The sequence below is a fragment of the Piliocolobus tephrosceles genome, chromosome 3 (assembly GCF_002776525.5).
Source record: "Piliocolobus tephrosceles isolate RC106 chromosome 3, ASM277652v3, whole genome shotgun sequence".
Classification (NCBI taxonomy): Eukaryota; Metazoa; Chordata; class Mammalia; order Primates; family Cercopithecidae; genus Piliocolobus; species Piliocolobus tephrosceles.
Window position 1 is genome coordinate 139,034,958 of NC_045436.1, and position 19,132 is coordinate 139,054,089.

General features: G+C 34.8%; 1 protein-coding gene across 3 annotated transcripts in view; it reads left to right on the forward strand.

Annotated features, from left to right (window-relative positions):
• The window catches only part of GABRA4 (gamma-aminobutyric acid type A receptor subunit alpha4), a 68,632-nt gene that overhangs the window by 11,733 nt on the left and 37,767 nt on the right, over nt 1–19,132 (forward strand). For 2 of the 3 annotated variants that reach the window (XM_023224602.2, XM_023224603.2), the window contains exons 3-8: nt 3,669–3,736; nt 5,155–5,375; nt 5,612–5,694; nt 8,385–8,528; nt 11,465–11,617; nt 17,827–18,086. In XM_023224602.2, coding sequence (XP_023080370.2) covers nt 3,669–3,736; nt 5,155–5,375; nt 5,612–5,694; nt 8,385–8,528; nt 11,465–11,617; nt 17,827–18,086 — 929 coding nt within the window. The remainder of the gene's footprint in view (nt 1–3,668; nt 3,737–5,154; nt 5,376–5,611; nt 5,695–8,384; nt 8,529–11,464; nt 11,618–17,826; nt 18,087–19,132) is intronic. The other variant, XM_023224604.2, reaches the window with a different exon arrangement.

Genomic DNA, 19,132 nt, shown 5'->3' on the forward strand with positions numbered 1-19,132 from the left:
AAAATATATAATCTAATCATACAAACTCCCTTACTTGAAACCCTCAGTGGTCTCCCAGTGATTATGGGATACAAATCAAACTTCTTACCACAACCTGCAAGTAAAGACAGAGACAGACTGAATTATCAGAAGAAGAAAGCTCCAGGAAAAAAACATAGGAAAAACGATTAACCTTTGGGTTCTCTAAGGCTGCCATAACAAAGTACCACAGACTGAGTGGCTTAAACAATAGGAAATTAATTTTTCACAGTTCTGGAGATAACAAAGTGTAGGCAAAATTGGTTTCTTCTAAGTCCTCTCTCCTTGGCTTATATATGGCCATCTTCTCTCCATGTTCACATTGTTTCTGCTGTGTGTGTGTGTGTGTGTGTGTGTGTGTGTGTGTGTGTGTTTGTGTCCTAATCTACACTTCTGATATGGTCACAGTCATATTGGATTAGGGCCCACCCTAGTGACCTCATTTTAACTTTAGTGTCTCTTTAAAAAGTGTATTTCCAAATATGGTCACATTCTGAGGTACCAAGAATTAAGACTTCATCATAGGAATTTGGAGCGAATACAATTTAGTTTATAACAATACTCTATGTAGCTCCCCATCTTTTACTGATATATTTACAACTTATTTTCCATGTAGTTTTAACTACAGTCACCATAGCATATATTATAAGTGTGTTGCTTAAAACATGCCACTTTTTAGAATATGAGTTTGAGGGTAGGTGTTCTATCCACTGTACCCTGGTTTTCATTGTATCTTTATGACTTTTATTTCTCATCATTCTGTCCTTCCCTTGCTTTGCTTCAGCCCCACTGGCCCCCTTTCTAGTCCCTGAATACACTCAGCCCTTTTCCTGTCTTTGATCTTGTCCTCTTGCAGTTCTCTCTGCCTGGAATCCAGCTTCCCAAGCTCTTGCAATGGCTCATGCTCATTCTCCAAGTTTGAGTTTAAAAGTCACTGCTTTGAAGAAGCAGCTGTGACTGCAAATCAGGAATGGCCTTCCCAGTCTCTCACTCTCTTACCATCCTGTATTTTTCCTCTTAGAAATGATAGCATTCTGTTATTTAGTTTATCATTTTACTACTGTATTCATACTCTGACAGCCCCAATGGCACTTTAGCTCTTTGAGGCAGGGAATTCCTGAGTCTTGTTTACCAACGTAGCATCAGAGCCTAGCAGGGAACCCAACACACAACTGGCACTCATTCAATAAATGTTTATTGAATGAATGTCTGAAGGAAATCCCTTTACCAATCAAATGTTTTTAGGATCTCACTCGGTCTCAAAGATACATAGGAACATATAAGGCAAATACTGAATCATGAATGTCACAAATACTAAGGTTGTAATTTTCAACACAAAACATTATTCAAGAATCATTGAGAAAGTAGCATGTTATGCAAGAATTGGAAAATGTTCATTCTTATCATGGAATCATTGTAACTATAGAACTACAAGAATTAGCATACACCCACACACTTTAAAATAAATGTATAAGGAAAAATATCATTGGCCTAATTCCTTTCTCTCCTAGACTCCTCGCTCCCCTGAAATACCTATGATATTAATATTTTATAGCACATGGTGTTGTAAATACTATCCTAGAAAACAAATGAACACTGTAAAATAGAGTAAAGTGAACAGCCTCAGCTAGGAACTTGTTAGAAATGCAAATTGTGAGGCCACCCCTTATGCCTAGTACTAAATCAGCATATCCGGGTGTGGAGTTCAACAATCTGTGTTTTAACAGATATATCAGAACCACTTCCCTAAACCGATCATCAAAGTAACTTTTGATTTCTCAAGAATCTTGTCAAACAGTCTAGTTGTCAGGACATAACGAACCTTAATTATTCGAGTAACTTATCACCACTTGCCCTGACTTGCAATGACATAGTGTTTCTGCTTTTTAATACTCTGGCAATTGTCCTTAAGAAACTAACATAGTGATTTGTTTCACTGTTGAACCTGTTTGAGTGAAATTGCTATCTTCTAGGGTTCAGCACATATTACCCGCTTCCTGGACTACCTAACTATTCCTGGAACAATTTGACGTTAATGAGCTTATTACTATCATGTTTTGCTGTTGTTTTCTCCAGTTTTCATTCAAATAAAAATCTAATTAACTTTTCTGCTTTCCATAGATGTAGTCTTGAAAAAATTAAATCTCATGATAGATAAGCCTGATCCGGACTTTTTCTCTTACTATACTGCCTAAGGCTTTATTATTCTTAGGATACTTATTCAATAAGGAATCTTCTCATTCTCCCTCGAGTTACCTTTCTTTGTGTGGATCAATCTTCATTCTTTAGAAGAAGAAATATTCAGATTCATTTTTATGAGGATAACTTTAGAACTAGGGCATTAAGTAATACCAATTTCTCTTTGCCTTTTTTTTTTGGCATGAATCCCATTTCCCAAGCAAGAATCCAAGTGAGAGATTATTTCATCTTTATAGCAGATTTCATTCTTCCTACGGAATATCTAGCCTCTGGCTATACAGTATTATAAACCATTGTTTAAGGAAGTTATGTTCAAGGGGCAACAACTTTTATATTTTTGTTTGTATTAAAATGCTATATTATACATAATAATGACTATTGTCATTACTGAGCACATTATATTCTAGAGACCGGGAAAATGATTTACAAGTATTATCTCAATTAATACTCATTAATATCTTTACCTATGGGGATATATGACTTGAAGATGATATTACTAGAAGATGTTAGAACCAAATGTGAACTCCAAACTTTCTGATTTTAAACTTCATGCTAAACTCAGATTGTGCTAAACCCAGATTGTGTTCCCTTGTCTAAAATCTGTGTTAGCCATATTGTCATTACGCTCCCACGTTTCTCTTCTGCCAAAACACCTATGTGCTTCTTCATGAATTAGTCTTATTTAGATACAGGAAAGAGTCTCAATAGGGGCCATTGTCAGAAGCAAAGGGAACCTCACAAGGAATGAGTACTTTCATGAGAGAGTCGCTTTGCTGAGCATCTTATTTCAGCAATTTCATTTGATCGCTATCAAAATCTTGCCTGATGGTTGTGGTTGCTACTATTGAGGAGTTAAATAACTTGATTGTACAGTTAGTAGGTGGCAGAGCATAAGTAGCTGTTACTTATAAAAAAGTTTGTCTTTGATCCCAATCAGTAGTGGATGATGTGCCTGTTGATAAAGGTGACATTTAAAAAAATTTTTTTTAAATTATTTTTAAAATTATTTACTGGTATCCTCAACTCTCCAAGGATACAGTCCTTACGGCTGTTATGGTTTTTCTCTTCTTTGCTCCTGTGGCCACACTTCCCCTTTTTAACAGCTCACTTCTTTATAGAGGCCAATCAGATGATGGACTATAAAATATTACAAAGGTTAAAAACTTTTGTGTCTCTGCATTGCCTGTTGTAACAGTGTCCAGGGGTGATGTATATTTAAGAAAGGTTCCTGGTAAGTAATTAGGGTTTCTTTTTGCCTGTAAGTAAACACTGCTTTCTGATTTTGTTGTGCTTTGGTCTACATTTTTTTGTAGAGATTCATTATGTCACTGAAAATTTAAGATGCTTGTAGAAACATGACATATCATATCTATATTTACTCTGTAATTAACCATCCAAGCCTGTAAAATTGGTAATTATTTTTTCACACTTATTCACTTCATACCTGCTAGGTCCTGTTACAGAAGTGAAAACTGACATATATGTCACCAGCTTCGGACCTGTTTCTGATGTTGAAATGGTAGGTATTTTCAAAGTTTAATTTACCTTTTGAGACTTGAAGAAAACATGTAGAAAAGAGGGCAATTAATATTTATTTCGTTGTCAATCACGCAAAGCCAGAAACCCAAAGAACCCGTAATTAAACTTAAGAATGTATAAAGAGTAAGACATTGAATCTCTTTCAATTTGCATTTCAGTTGTAACATTTGAGTGCTTGTTGATTTAAGGTCATTCTAAACGAAGAGAAGAACTTTCCTATTACTGGTTCCTATAGCACAACCTGGGGTGTAGCTTTTTTCCTTCCTTCCTTCCTTCCTTCCTTCCTTCCTTCCTTCCTTCCTTCCTTCCTTCCTTCCTTCCTTTCCCTTCTTCCTGCCTTCCTTCCAGATGGAATTTCACTCTTGTTGCCCAGGCTGGAGTACAATGGCGCAGTTTCTGCTCACTGCAACCTCCACCTCCTAGGTTCAGGTGATTCTCCTGCCTCAACCTCCCGAGTAGCTAGGATTGCAGGCGTGCACCACCACGCCCAGCTAATTTTGTGTTTTTAGTAGAGACAGGGTGTCTCCATGTTGGTCAGGCTGGTCTCGAACTTCTGAGCTCAGGTGATCCTATTGCCTCAGTCTTCCAAAGTGCTGGGATTACAGGCATGAGCCACCGTGCCAGGCTGTTTTTTCTTTAGGAAACTATTGAGGGGGAGAAAATTAGAGATGATAAGATGATAATTAGTTTCAGTATGAACTAGTTGTGTACACTATTTTGTAGTTTTCATTGTATTTAGTATTTAATTGCTTGCTGCCCATCCCAGCCCTTCTCCCTCCTTCTCACTCATGTTTAAGAGCTTAGAATACCAAGCACTGGTCAGGAAGAATTCATTCATACAGTTTTGCTATCTTATATTAAATATACTTAGTTTGCATGACAAAAAACTTACTTTAGTTTATTCCTTGATCTAAAGCTCCTAGTAATTTGAAACCCTTGAGTTATTTGACTAACTTTAATAAACTTTGTGAAAATAAAATATCTTTTACACATATTACTTTGTCTTTAAAATGCCTACAATCACATGATTAATTATGCATGATATTTTTTACACATTAACTGATTTTTGCTATCTGGTCTAAAGTAAAACACAACTGTAACTACCTGGTACTGGTGGTTTTCTTAAATTATAGCAAATGTATTATTAGATGATGAGTATGTGTGGTAATGTATTTATCTTATGAATGCAGAAGATGAAGGCATCAGGATGGATAAAAGTTACTCTAATTGCTGAGAATCTTTTTGCTCCATTGATTCAAGATCATTCCTGCTCCTATTAATTTTATTTGCAATGGTCTTTTTTATGAGCATGAAGGAGGACAGAATGTAATGCATTATTTTCACATACTTATGTGTAGTCATTTGTGACTTAAATATGTTCCAAAATAATTGCCCTAGGAATATACAATGGATGTGTTCTTCAGACAGACATGGATTGACAAAAGACTAAAATATGATGGTCCCATTGAAATTTTGAGATTGAACAATATGATGGTAACAAAAGTATGGACCCCTGATACTTTCTTCAGGAATGGAAAGAAATCTGTCTCACATAATATGACAGCTCCAAATAAGCTTTTTAGAATTATGAGAAATGGTACTATTTTATACACAATGAGGTAATCTTTTTTTTTTTTTTTGCTTCTTCCCTTTCTTTTTTATTCTTTTCGTTCCTTCCTTCCTTCTTTCCTTTCTTCCTTCCTTCCTTCCTCCCTCCCTCCTTCCCTACCTTCCTTTCCTTCCCTCCTTTCTTCCTTCCTTCCTTCTTCCCTCCCTTCCTTCCTATTTTAGAATCTAAAATCATAATTATTTTTTTAAAAGGGTTGATTTTATGTAATTGCATTTTTCATCATAGACTCACCATAAGTGCGGAGTGTCCCATGAGATTGGTGGATTTTCCCATGGATGGTCATGCATGCCCTTTGAAATTCGGGAGTTGTAAGTTATAATAAAAATTTTGTTAGAATTTATGATTACCTTATGCAAGCTGATATTTACATATGTATTTTATTTTTCATAATCCAACATTTAAGTCATGGTCCATAACAAAAACTGCCCAGTTTTATTTCTGGAGATTTCATTAACTATTATTTTATAATAAAGAAATAAAAACAACCTCCTTTCCCCACAACAAACAAAAACCTATTTATACATATAATCTAAGTACTCTTAGTCACAATTGACTGGTGATCAGTGGTGAAATTTAGGGACCTCTGAACTCTACATGTTGGTAGTGTTACACAGAAAGCACAAATTATATAGATAAATGTATATATATATAATTTAATTATAATATATATCATTTTGGAGAGATAGATGATAGATAGATAGATAGATAGATAGATAGATAGATAGATAGATAGATAGATAGATATTCTATTATAAGCAGAGTCCTTCATAGCCAACTTGGAGGAAGTCCTGAAAAGGTTCAGAGCTTCCTGACATCATATAGGTTGAAATGACAGAAGCAAGCACTGCTAGTATAACAGTGACTGAAGCATAGCAAAAGCATGGTAGGGGTGTGGTCTGAGATAATATAATGCCTTATATACCACATTAAGGAGTTGGCATTCTATCTAAAAGCTATGGGAAGCCTTTCAAAGGTTTGATGAAACAATATAGCTTTCTTTGACATTTTACAGTTCGACTTCTACTTTTTTTAGAATGGGTGGTAGAGAGACTGGAGTGGAAGCAGCAGAGAAATGGAGGCTGTTGTTTTAGTACAAGCAAATATGGCAGTGGCTTAGACTAGGATGGTACAGGGGAGAAACTGTGAAATAGATATGTTTGGGAAATTTTGTAGTAATGAAGGCAACAGGATGAGATGAGTGGATAGAAAATAATATGAGATTCCTTCCCTTAAGGTCCCTTCTCTGAGATGGCAGCAAAATGTGATTGCCGTTTCTAAGGTCTGCCTCACATTTTCAATTCAATCAGAATCTACCAAAAATAGATGCTGGCTTTTACTATTGCTTCAGATTCTTAGTTGCACTGATTGTGAAACTGTTGCCTGCTGTTATCATCGCTCATTGCTTAACTTAATGAGAATCGACAGTCACTATTCTTTTTATAAACCCTAGTAATCACAGTATTCAGTGGGCTAACTTGAAGCCAGGGAAAGTAATATGTTCTCTTACCAATAATTTAATGAGAGAAGATAAAGGCAGAAAAATACATAGACAGTGTGATCTCATTGGGGCCAGAATTAAAATCCATTTGTACCGTAATCATTCAAATTTTACCCAAATTAGTTCTCACGTAGAGGAAATCCTTCTCACTCCCCTCATCCCAACTTCTAGTTCTCAGAGAAAGCTCTCTTCAGAAGGACTTGAACATAGTTAGTGTTCAATCAGAGTGGGTATAAAATAAAGAAATTGCACATTGGAAGCGGATGTTTTTGGATTGGGAATTAAAAAGAGAGGCACACCATACTTAGCAGGTAAGGATTTTTAATTACTCTGGAAAGAGGGAAAAATAACACTATTTAAACCCCCATGCTTACAATTCAGAGGAATTAGTAAAACCAGGAAAGAAAAAGGTCATTCTAGCAAGGTAAGGGTAGCCAAGGGAAGGATACTTAATTTGCAATATCATAGACAAGAACATAGTATACAGAGGCTGTAACAGTTTACTGAAGCGTGAATATATTTCTGGAGATAAAGGCTGACAGATAATATAACTGAATGATGCTAAAATGGCAACACAAGCCTCATTGTTTTGTAAGGTGCTCGTAAGTGTCAACTTCTTTCATAGAATGAAATGATTCCATTGAGGAGCTACTATGCTATAGCCATTTTACGATGGTTTGGAGGGAGGTTGGCCCATAATCCATTTTGGTTCTTTTGAACTTTCTTGTGTGTGAGCCAAGCTGTCCGTTATGGGTAGACTGGTAAGCAAGCAGCTGGTCTCCATTTGAACAGAGTGCCCAATAATAGAAATGGGCTTAAACTGCTACTGGGAGAGATTTGTTGAAGATGGAAGGGGAAATGTCCTGATTGTGAGAAACTAAAGGTAGTGGAATTGGTTGTATAATTGTATTCCCTGAACAGCTTTACAAAAAACATAGCCAGTTGTCACTGTACAATGGTCCCCAAACACAGTGGATATTGCCCAGAGGCAGAGTTTGGAAGAGGTGACCCCAGGGGAACTCTAACAGTAGAATTTGTTTGGTTTTGTTATTGTATTATTACAGGCAGCATATGGTACGTTTCTAAATAGCAGAACTGTGTTAGGATGGTATTGGTCAAGCACTGGAAGTGAGTTAGAAGTGAAAGAAGTAAGAGCTTGACAGTACGGTTTTGGTAGTTTAATATATCTGTTTTTGAATTGTTTATCCTACTAGTGTGGACACACATCCAAGTGTATTGGTGCATATGTAACATTTTAGATGCCTCAGTTTTAATATCTCCTCCTCCAATTATTTGGCATAAAAAATAAATGCTGTTGAGTTGCAAGGGTATTTACTTAATCTCTAGTTTTCTAAGTCTTAAACATGTTTGACTAAATTATAGTGAACATTGTTTTCCTTTATTCCATCTTTCTTGAACAAGTACTGTTTTTAAGTGTTGACCACTGATGTGGATGAAAAAGGAGCATTGACTCTAACCACATTCTGTGCTCTCTTTTAGATGCCTATCCAAAGAGTGAGATGATCTACACCTGGACAAAAGGTCCTGAGAAATCAGTTGAAGTGCCGAAGGAGTCTTCCAGCTTAGTTCAATATGATTTGATTGGGCAAACCGTATCAAGTGAAACCATCAAATCGATTACGGGTGAGATGTGTAATAATTAAAGCTGATATGCTACTTGGTGTTATCAATAGAGTTTTTTCCTGACTTTTTCGTTGAAATAGTTATTTATTTTTTTCAGGAGAACAACAAACATTTTTCAGAAATAGAGTTGATGCATGAGTTACAGCTCATAATTTCCTTATATTTATAATCTTACTTTAGTTTAAAATAAATTCTGATTTAGTAAGATGCTAAAAGTGAGTTGGTTTTCTTATTTAGAAATGAAAGCCAGTAATCAAATATGTTAAAATTATTTTCACAAAATTATGTGGTAGGAAGTCTGATCTTGTTTTTTGTCTTTGCTTTGTTTTTGGTTTTGGATTTTGATGATTTTTGTGGAGCTTTCCAAAAATTTTATTTTATCTTGCCCAATTTTATGGTGTCACCTTATCTCGTTTTCTGAACGTAAACAAAAATCTCAAGCTTAATTACAAAGTATATTATGGGTGTACATTAAAGTTATTTCATGAGTCGGGGGGATGTTTATTATTTATGATTCTTGGTCTCTCTTTTCTTTTGGAATGTGAATAGAAAGAATTACAGAATTTAGTTTTTAATCATTTTTAGTGGAAAAATTAGCTGATTATTGCTTGTTCTAAGACTGTTCCTTACATATACATGTCACCAGAAAAAAATATTTTTGATGATAGTTATCTTAGTTTGTTTGGGCCATCGTAACAAAACAACACAAACAGGATGGTTCATAAACAACAGAAATTTACTTCTCACAGTTCAGGAGGCTGACAAGTCTAAGATGAGGCGCTATCAGATTCAATGTTCAATGAGGACCTATTTCTTTGTTCACAGAATAGTACCTTCTATGAATAAGTCCTCACATGGGGACTCCCAAGGTGTAGGAAGTGGGTGCTCACGCTGGGGCCTCTTTTATAAAGGCACTAATTCTATTCATAAAGACTCCGCCATCATGGTTTAATCACCCCAAAGCCAACCTCTTATCATTACATTGGCCATTATGTTTCAACATTTGAACTTTGAGGACCACAAACATGTAGACCATAGCAATAGTTAAACTTTATTCAGCAATTACCATCTGACGGGCACCCTTCTAAATTCTTTGCATGTATTTTTTCTCATAACCATCCCATGAAGTGGATACTACCATAACATTTATTTTATACATGAGAAAGGTTTAAGTACAATGTATTTTCCTAAGTCATATAGCTAATAACTGGCAAAACCAAATTTCAAATCTAAGTGTTATGACTTCTGAGTTTGTGTTCTTAAAAAGGTGTTGACTGAGAGATAAAATGCTAAGATTGCATTAGTAGAAAACGAGTAGTTTTAAGATCTGGAGTAAAGATGTGAGATAATGAGGTTTTTGCTTCTGTTTTAAGAAAAAAATGGATAAAGCACTGTTGTGAAGGGATGATGAAGCTAAAATATTCAAACTCAGAGACAGTGAGAGGAATGGTGGTAATCAGGGGCCTCTGGGAGGAGGAAACAGGGAGATATTAGTCAAAGGCCATAGTATTTCTGTTATATAAGGTGAATAAATCCTAGATATCTACTGTATAGCAGAGTGCATATAGTGAACAGTACTGTATTGTCTACTTAAAATTTGCTGAAAGAATAGATCTCAAATGTTCTTGTCAGAGAAGGTAATAAATAAGAAAGAGGGAACTTTTGGGGGTGATGTATATGTTTGTGGCATAGATTGTGGTGATAGATTAACGAGTGTATACTTATCTCCAAACTCATTAAGTTGTATACATTAATATGTACAGCTTTTTGTATGTCAATCATACCTCAAAAATTGGTTAAAAATTAAACATAAATAAGATAAAATGGAAATTTATTATGGATAAATAAAATTAATACATAAGCCTTTGTTTTAAAAAAGGAATTTAGCCCACTGTCTCTTCTATTAAAACTGCTTTGTATAAGTCACAGTGAATTTCCATTACTTTTATCTTTATGACACCTGTCATGATTGTTATCATTTTGAGGAAACCTTCTTCACATCAGTCATGAAACGATACAGTAGCTTTCTAAGAGGGCACTTTGCCTCTCATCTGTCCAAGAAAATATATTTTTGGAAGGGCATTTATTTTCCAGTCTGCAAGTGGGATTTGGAACACAACTGGTCGGATGTGAGGTTTCTGAATGCTGGCCTCACGGTTTGTGAATAAGGCCACTACTTCCTAGGTAACTTTTTTGACATATTATTTTCAGATGTAATAGTAAAAATACTTACCAACAGCTACCAGAAATCAGGTTTTTGTCTAAATGCCAGTAAAACATGCTTGAACTCAGGGGTGTCATATATACCTGTCTGTTATACACGTCTATATTTTTCTTCATATAAAGAATATTTAGAAATTCACCTCTTTCCTAAAACTAAGGTAGCCTCTCTCTAAGCTTGTGATTGTGTATGAAATCTATATATGAATGAAACGTATATATATTTATATATAAATAAAATATGTATATTTATTCCTTTCTAAAATTAAACTTTATATTTTCATAAATGTGTGTGTATGTGTCAGTGTCTGTGTATGTGTGACTGTGTGCATTTCTATTTTTTTTTTTTCTGGTGGTTTTCCATAGAAGTTAGGTTTAAATGTTGTTTCTAAAAGATGCTGAAAATGAAAGTTAATTGCCTTAGCAATATTAGATCATCAAAATAGAAAGCACTACAGAAAATTTTAAAAAGTTTTAGCCCAATTTGTTAAATTGCTTAATCATTACATGGAACAAAGTGTTTTTCTGTATAATAATGTTCAATATCATTTTCTCCCTCGTTAGGAAACTACATACTTATTGATGTTTGTGAAGCTGTGCACAAAAGAGAATTTCTTTCCTTAGAATACTGTTTGTTAGTATGAAATATGTTTATGAAGTCATTGACTAACTGCCTGCAGAACCGATAACACATTTTCCTCCTGTTTCCTTGGCAGGTGAATATATTGTTATGACGGTTTACTTCCACCTCAGACGGAAGATGGGTTATTTTATGATTCAGACCTATATTCCATGCATTATGACAGTGATTCTTTCTCAAGTTTCATTCTGGATAAATAAAGAATCAGTTCCCGCTAGGACTGTATTTGGTAATTGCAATTCATTTCTTGGGTGTTTTTGTTCACATTACATTTTATTCGTGATTCATGGGATATTTCTAAGAAAATCTTAAACCCTAATACATCAGGCTATCCTGAATAAGGAATCACATAGGCTTTCATTTTTATGTAGCCAGTACAAAGTAATAAAGCCTGGGGAGATTCAGGCATCCTTCCTTTCCTCTGGGGCCATGCATCCGATTTCCCTTGTTGAGAACCAGACAGGTGTAGACCAAATGTGAATCTGGACATAATCTCACTTTCAGTGATATTCTTGGGCTCCTAGTAGAATGCTGTGTAATTGAATTAAAATTATATCTGTGTGTTAAAATGAAATGCATTGGCAGCTTAAAATAAAGCAAATAAAAGTCATGGCTGAATGAATATGAAAGCCTTAGAATAATTTAGCTTTTAACGAAGAGGAACAAAATGCAAATGGTTTAAATGCATTGAATTGGGAGGTATTATGTGCTTAGTTTATAAGCTCATCTACTTACATACTTCTTTTTTTTCTAAATATTGTTTTTACTTTTTGTTTTTATTATGGCTTCATATATACTGTATAGTATTCTGAACCATATAAAGTTCAGAGCATATGAGTTTACAATTTTTATAACAATGTATTCTACATATCAGTCATGCTTTTAAATAGTGGAATTTGTTATAATTATGTTTATTTTAATGTCTTTCTCTATTATTTCTCTGTTCAGTGTAAGTAACAAAAGCATTCAGTAGTAGAATAAGAAGAAAAACGATCAGAATTGCTCTGGAATGGTGGTGTAGTCCTCACAAGAGTGCCAATTCCTCTTTGCCTTTCTACCTAGTAGGATCACAGCCATGGTATAATAGCCCTTATCACACAATAGCTGAAGAGACACTGGTGCAAATGAACTAAATAGAATGGGAACTTTTCATCCTACCTCCCCATCCTTTTTGAGAACTGTTGATGAGGGTGTCTTAGTGTCTTCAATTGATCTGAAATACTCTATAGATAGCTATCCTCCCTTTAATCTTAGGTTTCTCTAAGAACGTGTTGGAGTATGAGGATGCATTACAAAAATAGAAAAAAAATGTATTGGAATTATACTGGAGAAACTCATATCGGGGGGCAATGGTGGAGGGAGGGTGTGATCTTAGGAAGGCAGTGAGGTGGTATAATGGTACCTTAAAGAGTTATGAGGGTTCAATTAAAGAATACCTGCACAATTTAAAGTATTGAATAAAATTTAGCTCTTAAATGTACATTTGAAAACAGAAGAGAGAAAACAAAAAATCTAAGCTGTGGGTGTCAGCAAGTCTAGGTTTAAACCCAAATCTGCCACTTATTTTCTCCATTCATAAGATTGTGACAATATATCTCACCTTCATAGACTAGCGAGGATTTAAAAAATTATGTATAGTACTCAATATAGGGTATCTGGACCACTTGGTTCATATTAATTACTTACTCCAATACTTCTCCAATCTAAGGAAGATAGATTTTGTTCTGATTTAGTTTCCTTGACTTTTAAGTGTTTCAAAGAAAGCATAACTTTCTAGTGTGTGCTGTTGGATGCTCCGCTAAGTTCTTGATGTTCATTATCTCATTTAACACTCAAGCTAATTTTGTGTCTTCACACATCATCTTTTGAAGCACTCTGACTAGGCAACAAGTATCTACTGAAGCCGAACATCCAAAGTCTCTTAACTTTTTCTTGTAAAGAAATATAAATATTTCAGGAGCTACCCTCATTAAAAATTAAAAAGAAAACGCAGAAGTTTCTACTATATCTTACAAATAAAAAACTCTTGTATACATATTGTTTTTTAAGAAAAATGATCCTGAAGAGCATATAGAACAGCAATTAATGATCTATCATAGGTGCCTGTAATCAAGGGGTGATGGTGCCATAAGTGCAGAATGTGGAGGCATAAAGCCTACTTTCTCACCCAGGGACTATCACTTATTAGCTGTGGACCTTCAGTAAGTTACCTTTGCCTGCTTCCTCATTTGTTAGAACAGGACGAATGATTGCATGTGCCTCATAGGACTGCTATAAGGATTAAATGAGTTGATTCAGAAAAGCACTTGAAATAATGCCACATGCATAGAAAATATGATTTAAGTGTTATTTATTAGTATGGCATTCCATGCTGATATCTACTTCATTTGAGAATCATTACTTGATATATTAATGTGACTACCTGCCATATATTATTATTATTGTGATGACTTGATAACCTTTTATTTATTTCTTGATTGATTACAACCTGACAGCTACTGTTCTTCTCACTTGTCCTCAAATAATAGAAATTCCCAGTGGTGCGGTGAAGACTAGTATTGATTACAGCTGTACTCACCCAATATTTCCTATCCAAATAAGACATTTTAAGAAAACTAAGTAGCAAGAAGTAAGGATACTAGTAGTACCAATGATAAACAGACTTGCCAAATAATGTTAACCTTAATAATTACTCAGCAAGGTAGTCATTATTTTCTATAGATAAGGAAAATGACTCAAACATATTAAGAAACTTCTCTAAAGTCAAATTGTAATTGGTGGACCCAAGACAATTTCTATCTAACTTTGACAACTCAGTCATTCTGTCTTCACAGGAGGTGTGGGGATGTGGGGGCTTGTGGAGAATTCCAGAGCTGCTGAGTGAGATTATATGGATGTGTGCTAAAGATACTTTGTGGCTGTTTTTGTTTTTTTATTTTTTCATTGGAAATTTACCCATCTTTTGTGCCCATGTGCCAAGATATTGTTTTCAGTTGAGCAGAGAAATTATGTCGGTAATTAAGTGTTCAAAGACCTAAGATGTGTCAGATTGATAATATTGTTTTCAGTTGAGCAGAGAAATTATGTCGGTAATTAAGTGTTCAAAGACCTAAGATGTGTCAGATTGATAATTATTAGATTATCATTGAGGGTCTATACTAGGAAAGTTAAATTTTAAGTATTTAGGAGGAAACTAGAAATCTATTTGCACATGAGATTTAGGTAAATATTAGTTCTGGGCAAAATTTTTTTCTTCCCTAACTCTTATTTCCCTTTCTACTCATAAGAAGATAATTTGTTGGGTCAAAGACATCATTAGAGACTGTGCAAAAACAAAACCAAAAAAAAAAAAAAAATCAGTGTAATGAAAGGAGCAGAGTGTGCTAAAAATCTCTCCAAAGGCCTTCTATCTCCAAAGCTGTATGCCTCTAAGTTTTCTAATTATTCCAGTATAGTAAAACATTAAACACAAGTAAATGCCAGCTGGCATATCTTAATCATTGCTATTTCATTTTCTAGGAGTGGCCAGCCAAAAATTCACTCTTGTGTACAGTCGTTGCCTACTCTTACACATCCTCACTCAGCTTCTAGGCCAGCCAATATGGTGCATATTCAGCATGCTAAATGCAGGGAATGGCATCAATAATTGGATATATTTTTTAAAATGTGGCTTTTAAATGTGTTCAGGGTAGATGCTGGCTAAGCCATACACGACAGATGAATTGTCTTCTTGGGTGCAGAGGAAACATGGATTCTTATTCTGAAGAGTTGGTTTCTGTTTGTTATTCCACTGGTTTTCATTTAATCAAATGTTCCACTTCAGACCAAGTATAATAAGCATACCCTTGTCACGGCAGTTCTTTCGTTAAATTTTAACACCAGGAGAGATAAATTTTAATGTCGAAAGAGGTGACAACATTTAAATACTTAGCCGAATGTTTGTGCCAGCTACTTTCCCAGTTTTACCAGTGTCATAAAGTAGGAACCATAGTATCTGGAGGGCTATTCTACAAACTTTAAAATCAAATTGATTGAAAATAATGCAAGATAAATGGAAGGTAGCCACCTATCCAGCATGTGTGTGTGTGTGTGTATGTGTGTGTGTGTGTGTTGGTGTCCACATCATCATTTAACTCATGAACTTGGTGATCTATCCTCCTAAACAATTGGAAAGTAATTATTGAATTTATGGGTCAATAACTGCATTAGTATTCTGTTTGCTTGATATTGGTAAGGACAGTCACATGATAGGAGGAGAAGACAAAGACCAGTACTTCTGATCACCAAGAAAAATAGTCCTATTACAAAAAAAAAAAAAAATAGTTCAGAGTGACATAGGGAATCTTAAGTTGCTTATATTTTAATTTGAGTATCCTTTTTGGTTATCACAGTATGGTCTCTGTAGAATTTTCTGAGTACTGAGTAGTATTATTTATACTGTACTGTTCATATTTTATTCTAACTGCTTTTAGCATTGTTTCTATGACATTAGAGGAAAATATTGCTTACATATCTGAGAAAGTTATAGAACTTTTTTGAATTCTTAATACCCCATTAAATTTAAATTCTTATGAACAAGAAAAACATTTTCATCTATCGTCAAATGTAGCTAAAATTTTTCAGTTATTTTATTGTTTATTCATATATCTCACAGCCAACATGGGAATGGTGCCACTTTTCTGAGATTCAAAATGAAGGCCTAAATGTTCCAAGGTCTCTTTCTGAAATAAAATCCAATAAATTCACAATATAGCATTTTCATAGATATGTAGATATTTATATATTTGAATAAACTCATTTTATAATTTATTTTAGACTAATAAGAATGCTAAAAATGTCACAAAATATTTTTAAAAGGGAATACAACCAAATTCTCAGGTTTCTTTCTCTGTGTGGTTTCTCAGATCTTTATAAATGATGTGTGGCTCATGTGCTGCACAGTTGCTCCAATTTTTCATGTTCTAAGCATTGAAGATTTAGAAGAGACTGGATTTCAGAGAAAATGGATTGGTGAGGAAGTGGAAAAATGAGTTTTTATTTCCATGAATTTATCTTGTGCCTAGCACCATGTGAAATATCATAAACCTGAAGCAATCTTAGACTTGTCTGCCCTCAAGAAGACTGTGGTTAATAAAGCTGTGGAAATGAGGGTTACACACATGTATCAGTTAAGGAACAGTAGTAGGCAGAATACAACAAAATTCTGAATAGAAGAGACCTATTCTTTTCCCCAAATCAAAATGTTATATTCCTTTAATATTGCATTGAACACATTATCTCTTTGGTTGAACATGCATTATTTGCCTTTCAGCTGGGGATTGGTATTGGAATACGCAGTTTAAATGCCTTCAACATCATTGTTCTATTATTATCATCATCCCCATCCCCAAACATGTTGTGTGTCAACTTCAGGAGCTATCCTAGTCATTATATAGAATCAGCTTAAATGGATGTAGTAAATCCTCGCAAAAAGTTCCAGACTTAACTGTACAATATGGGTTAGATAGTCATATATACATGCAGAAATGGACAAGTGCCCAAATATTAGCATTCTTAAATAACGTGTTACTCTATAGTATCAGTGGCAAGGAGAATTTTTCTACTAAGAGTGGAAACAGACATTTTTTCCAAGCTAAGGAAAAAGCATTCCTGGATGTGGTGCTTCAGAAGGCTATTGATGGAGAAGTACTTCTATTCTTTTTGCAAATATTTTCCAGCCAGCTGTGAACGGATGGGTAGTATAGGTCCAATATTTATAATGCCAAATTGCTCTGGAAATCTATTCCTTCAGTAATATAACTTTATTGTTTTATATAAATGAGGCTTCTGTACAACTAGTAAATTTAGTATTTTAATTCAATAGATAATGTTTAAAGATAAGAAAGACCTATGTATAATTTATGCCTTTTCCGGCAGTGATTCTCAATAGCAGTGGTCCATGCTTGACTCCAGAAATTCTGATGCTCCAATTTAGGAGGACAGTGTTCCTCACTTCCCATTCCTAGCTGAGAGCGCTTCAATGAGTTACTCGTCCTGATATGTGTGTGTCTGTTGAGTCCGGTGGGTGTGTTGGCATAGTTTCCAGTATCATCCCACTGTGTGCTAGGTGCCTTACACGCTTTTAACCTTTATGGAAAACCCAATCAGTAGGTGTCAAATAAAGACCAAAGAATTTTCCAAATTCAATGCAAGACTTATTAAGCAATTATTAGAAAAACTAGGATTAGAACCATATCTTTCTCTCACTCCAAAGCCTGTGCTAATTTTATTGAACCACTAAGATTCCAATTCTCCATCAAAGATGGTTTTGTTTGAGTTATTGTAAGTTTTGTTAACCTTATCCCACCTGATTTTCTAGGTTTCTGTTGTTGGTGGCAGTGGTTTTTTTTATATGAATTATGGTAAGGTGTTTTGTCTCTCTGCTCTTTTGCTTTGAAGGAATAACAACTGTCCTCACCATGACCACACTAAGCATCAGTGCACGACATTCTTTGCCCAAAGTGTCCTATGCTACTGCCATGGATTGGTTCATAGCTGTCTGCTTTGCTTTTGTATTTTCGGCCCTTATCGAGTTTGCTGCTGTCAACTATTTCACCAATATCCAAATGGAAAAAGCCAAAAGGAAGACATCAAAGCCCCCTCAGGAAGTTCCCGCTGCTCCAGTGCAGAGAGAGAAGCATCCTGAAGCCCTTCTGCAGGTACTTGACGTAATCCGCGTTTAGTGTAAGATTTTAGCTTCCTGATCAAATTTATGTTGTCAGGAGAACAAATTGAGGACTTAAAAATCCCGATATCAACTTGTAAGTCATTTAAAAATCCAGAAAAATATAAAAGTAACTGTATGAGCTTAAACTTTATGTTGGTGATTAAAAGCTTAAAAAGTAAACAGCTGTGACAGAGCTAGATGTAGGCGATGCTAATTGTTGGAAAGTTTCTTTCGGAGTTACATGGTTTTTTTTTCTACAGAAAAGGACAAAATTTCATGTATACTATTAGGAGGAACCTGTGAACATCTGTAAGTGAGTTGAGAAAACATTCTAATAGAGTTCATGGTGCAAAGCAAAGCAGCAGTTAGTTTTTGTTTGTTTCTTTAAAAATTTTGCTTATATTTAATTTTTGTGACTACATAATGGATGCATATATTTATGATGTACCTGAGATGCTTTGATACAGGCATGCAATGTGAAATAACCACATCATGGAAAATGGGATAGACATTTCTTCAAGCATTTATTCTTTGAGTTACAAACAGTCCAATTACATTCTTTAAGTTATTTCAAAATGTACAATTAAGTTATTATTGGCTGTAGTTGCTGTGTTGTGCTATCAAATAGTAGGTCTTATTCATTCTATTACTTTGTACCCATTAATCATCCCGATCTTCCCCCCCTTCCCAGTCTCTAGTACCATCATTTTACCCTCTATGTTCATGAGTTCAATTGTTTTGATTTTTAGATCACACAAATAAGTGAGAACATGCAAAGTTTATCTTTCTGTGCCTGGGTTATTTCACTTAACATAATGATCTCCATTTCCATCCAAGTTGTAGCAAATGACTGGATCTCATTCTTTTTTATGGCTGAATAATCATTCACTGTATATATGTACCACATTTTCTCCATTCATTTATCAGTTTATAGACACTTAGGTTGCTTCCAAATCTTAGCTATTGTAGACAGATCTGAAACAAGCATAGGAGTGCAGATATATCTCTGATATACTGATTTCCTTTCTTTTGGGTATA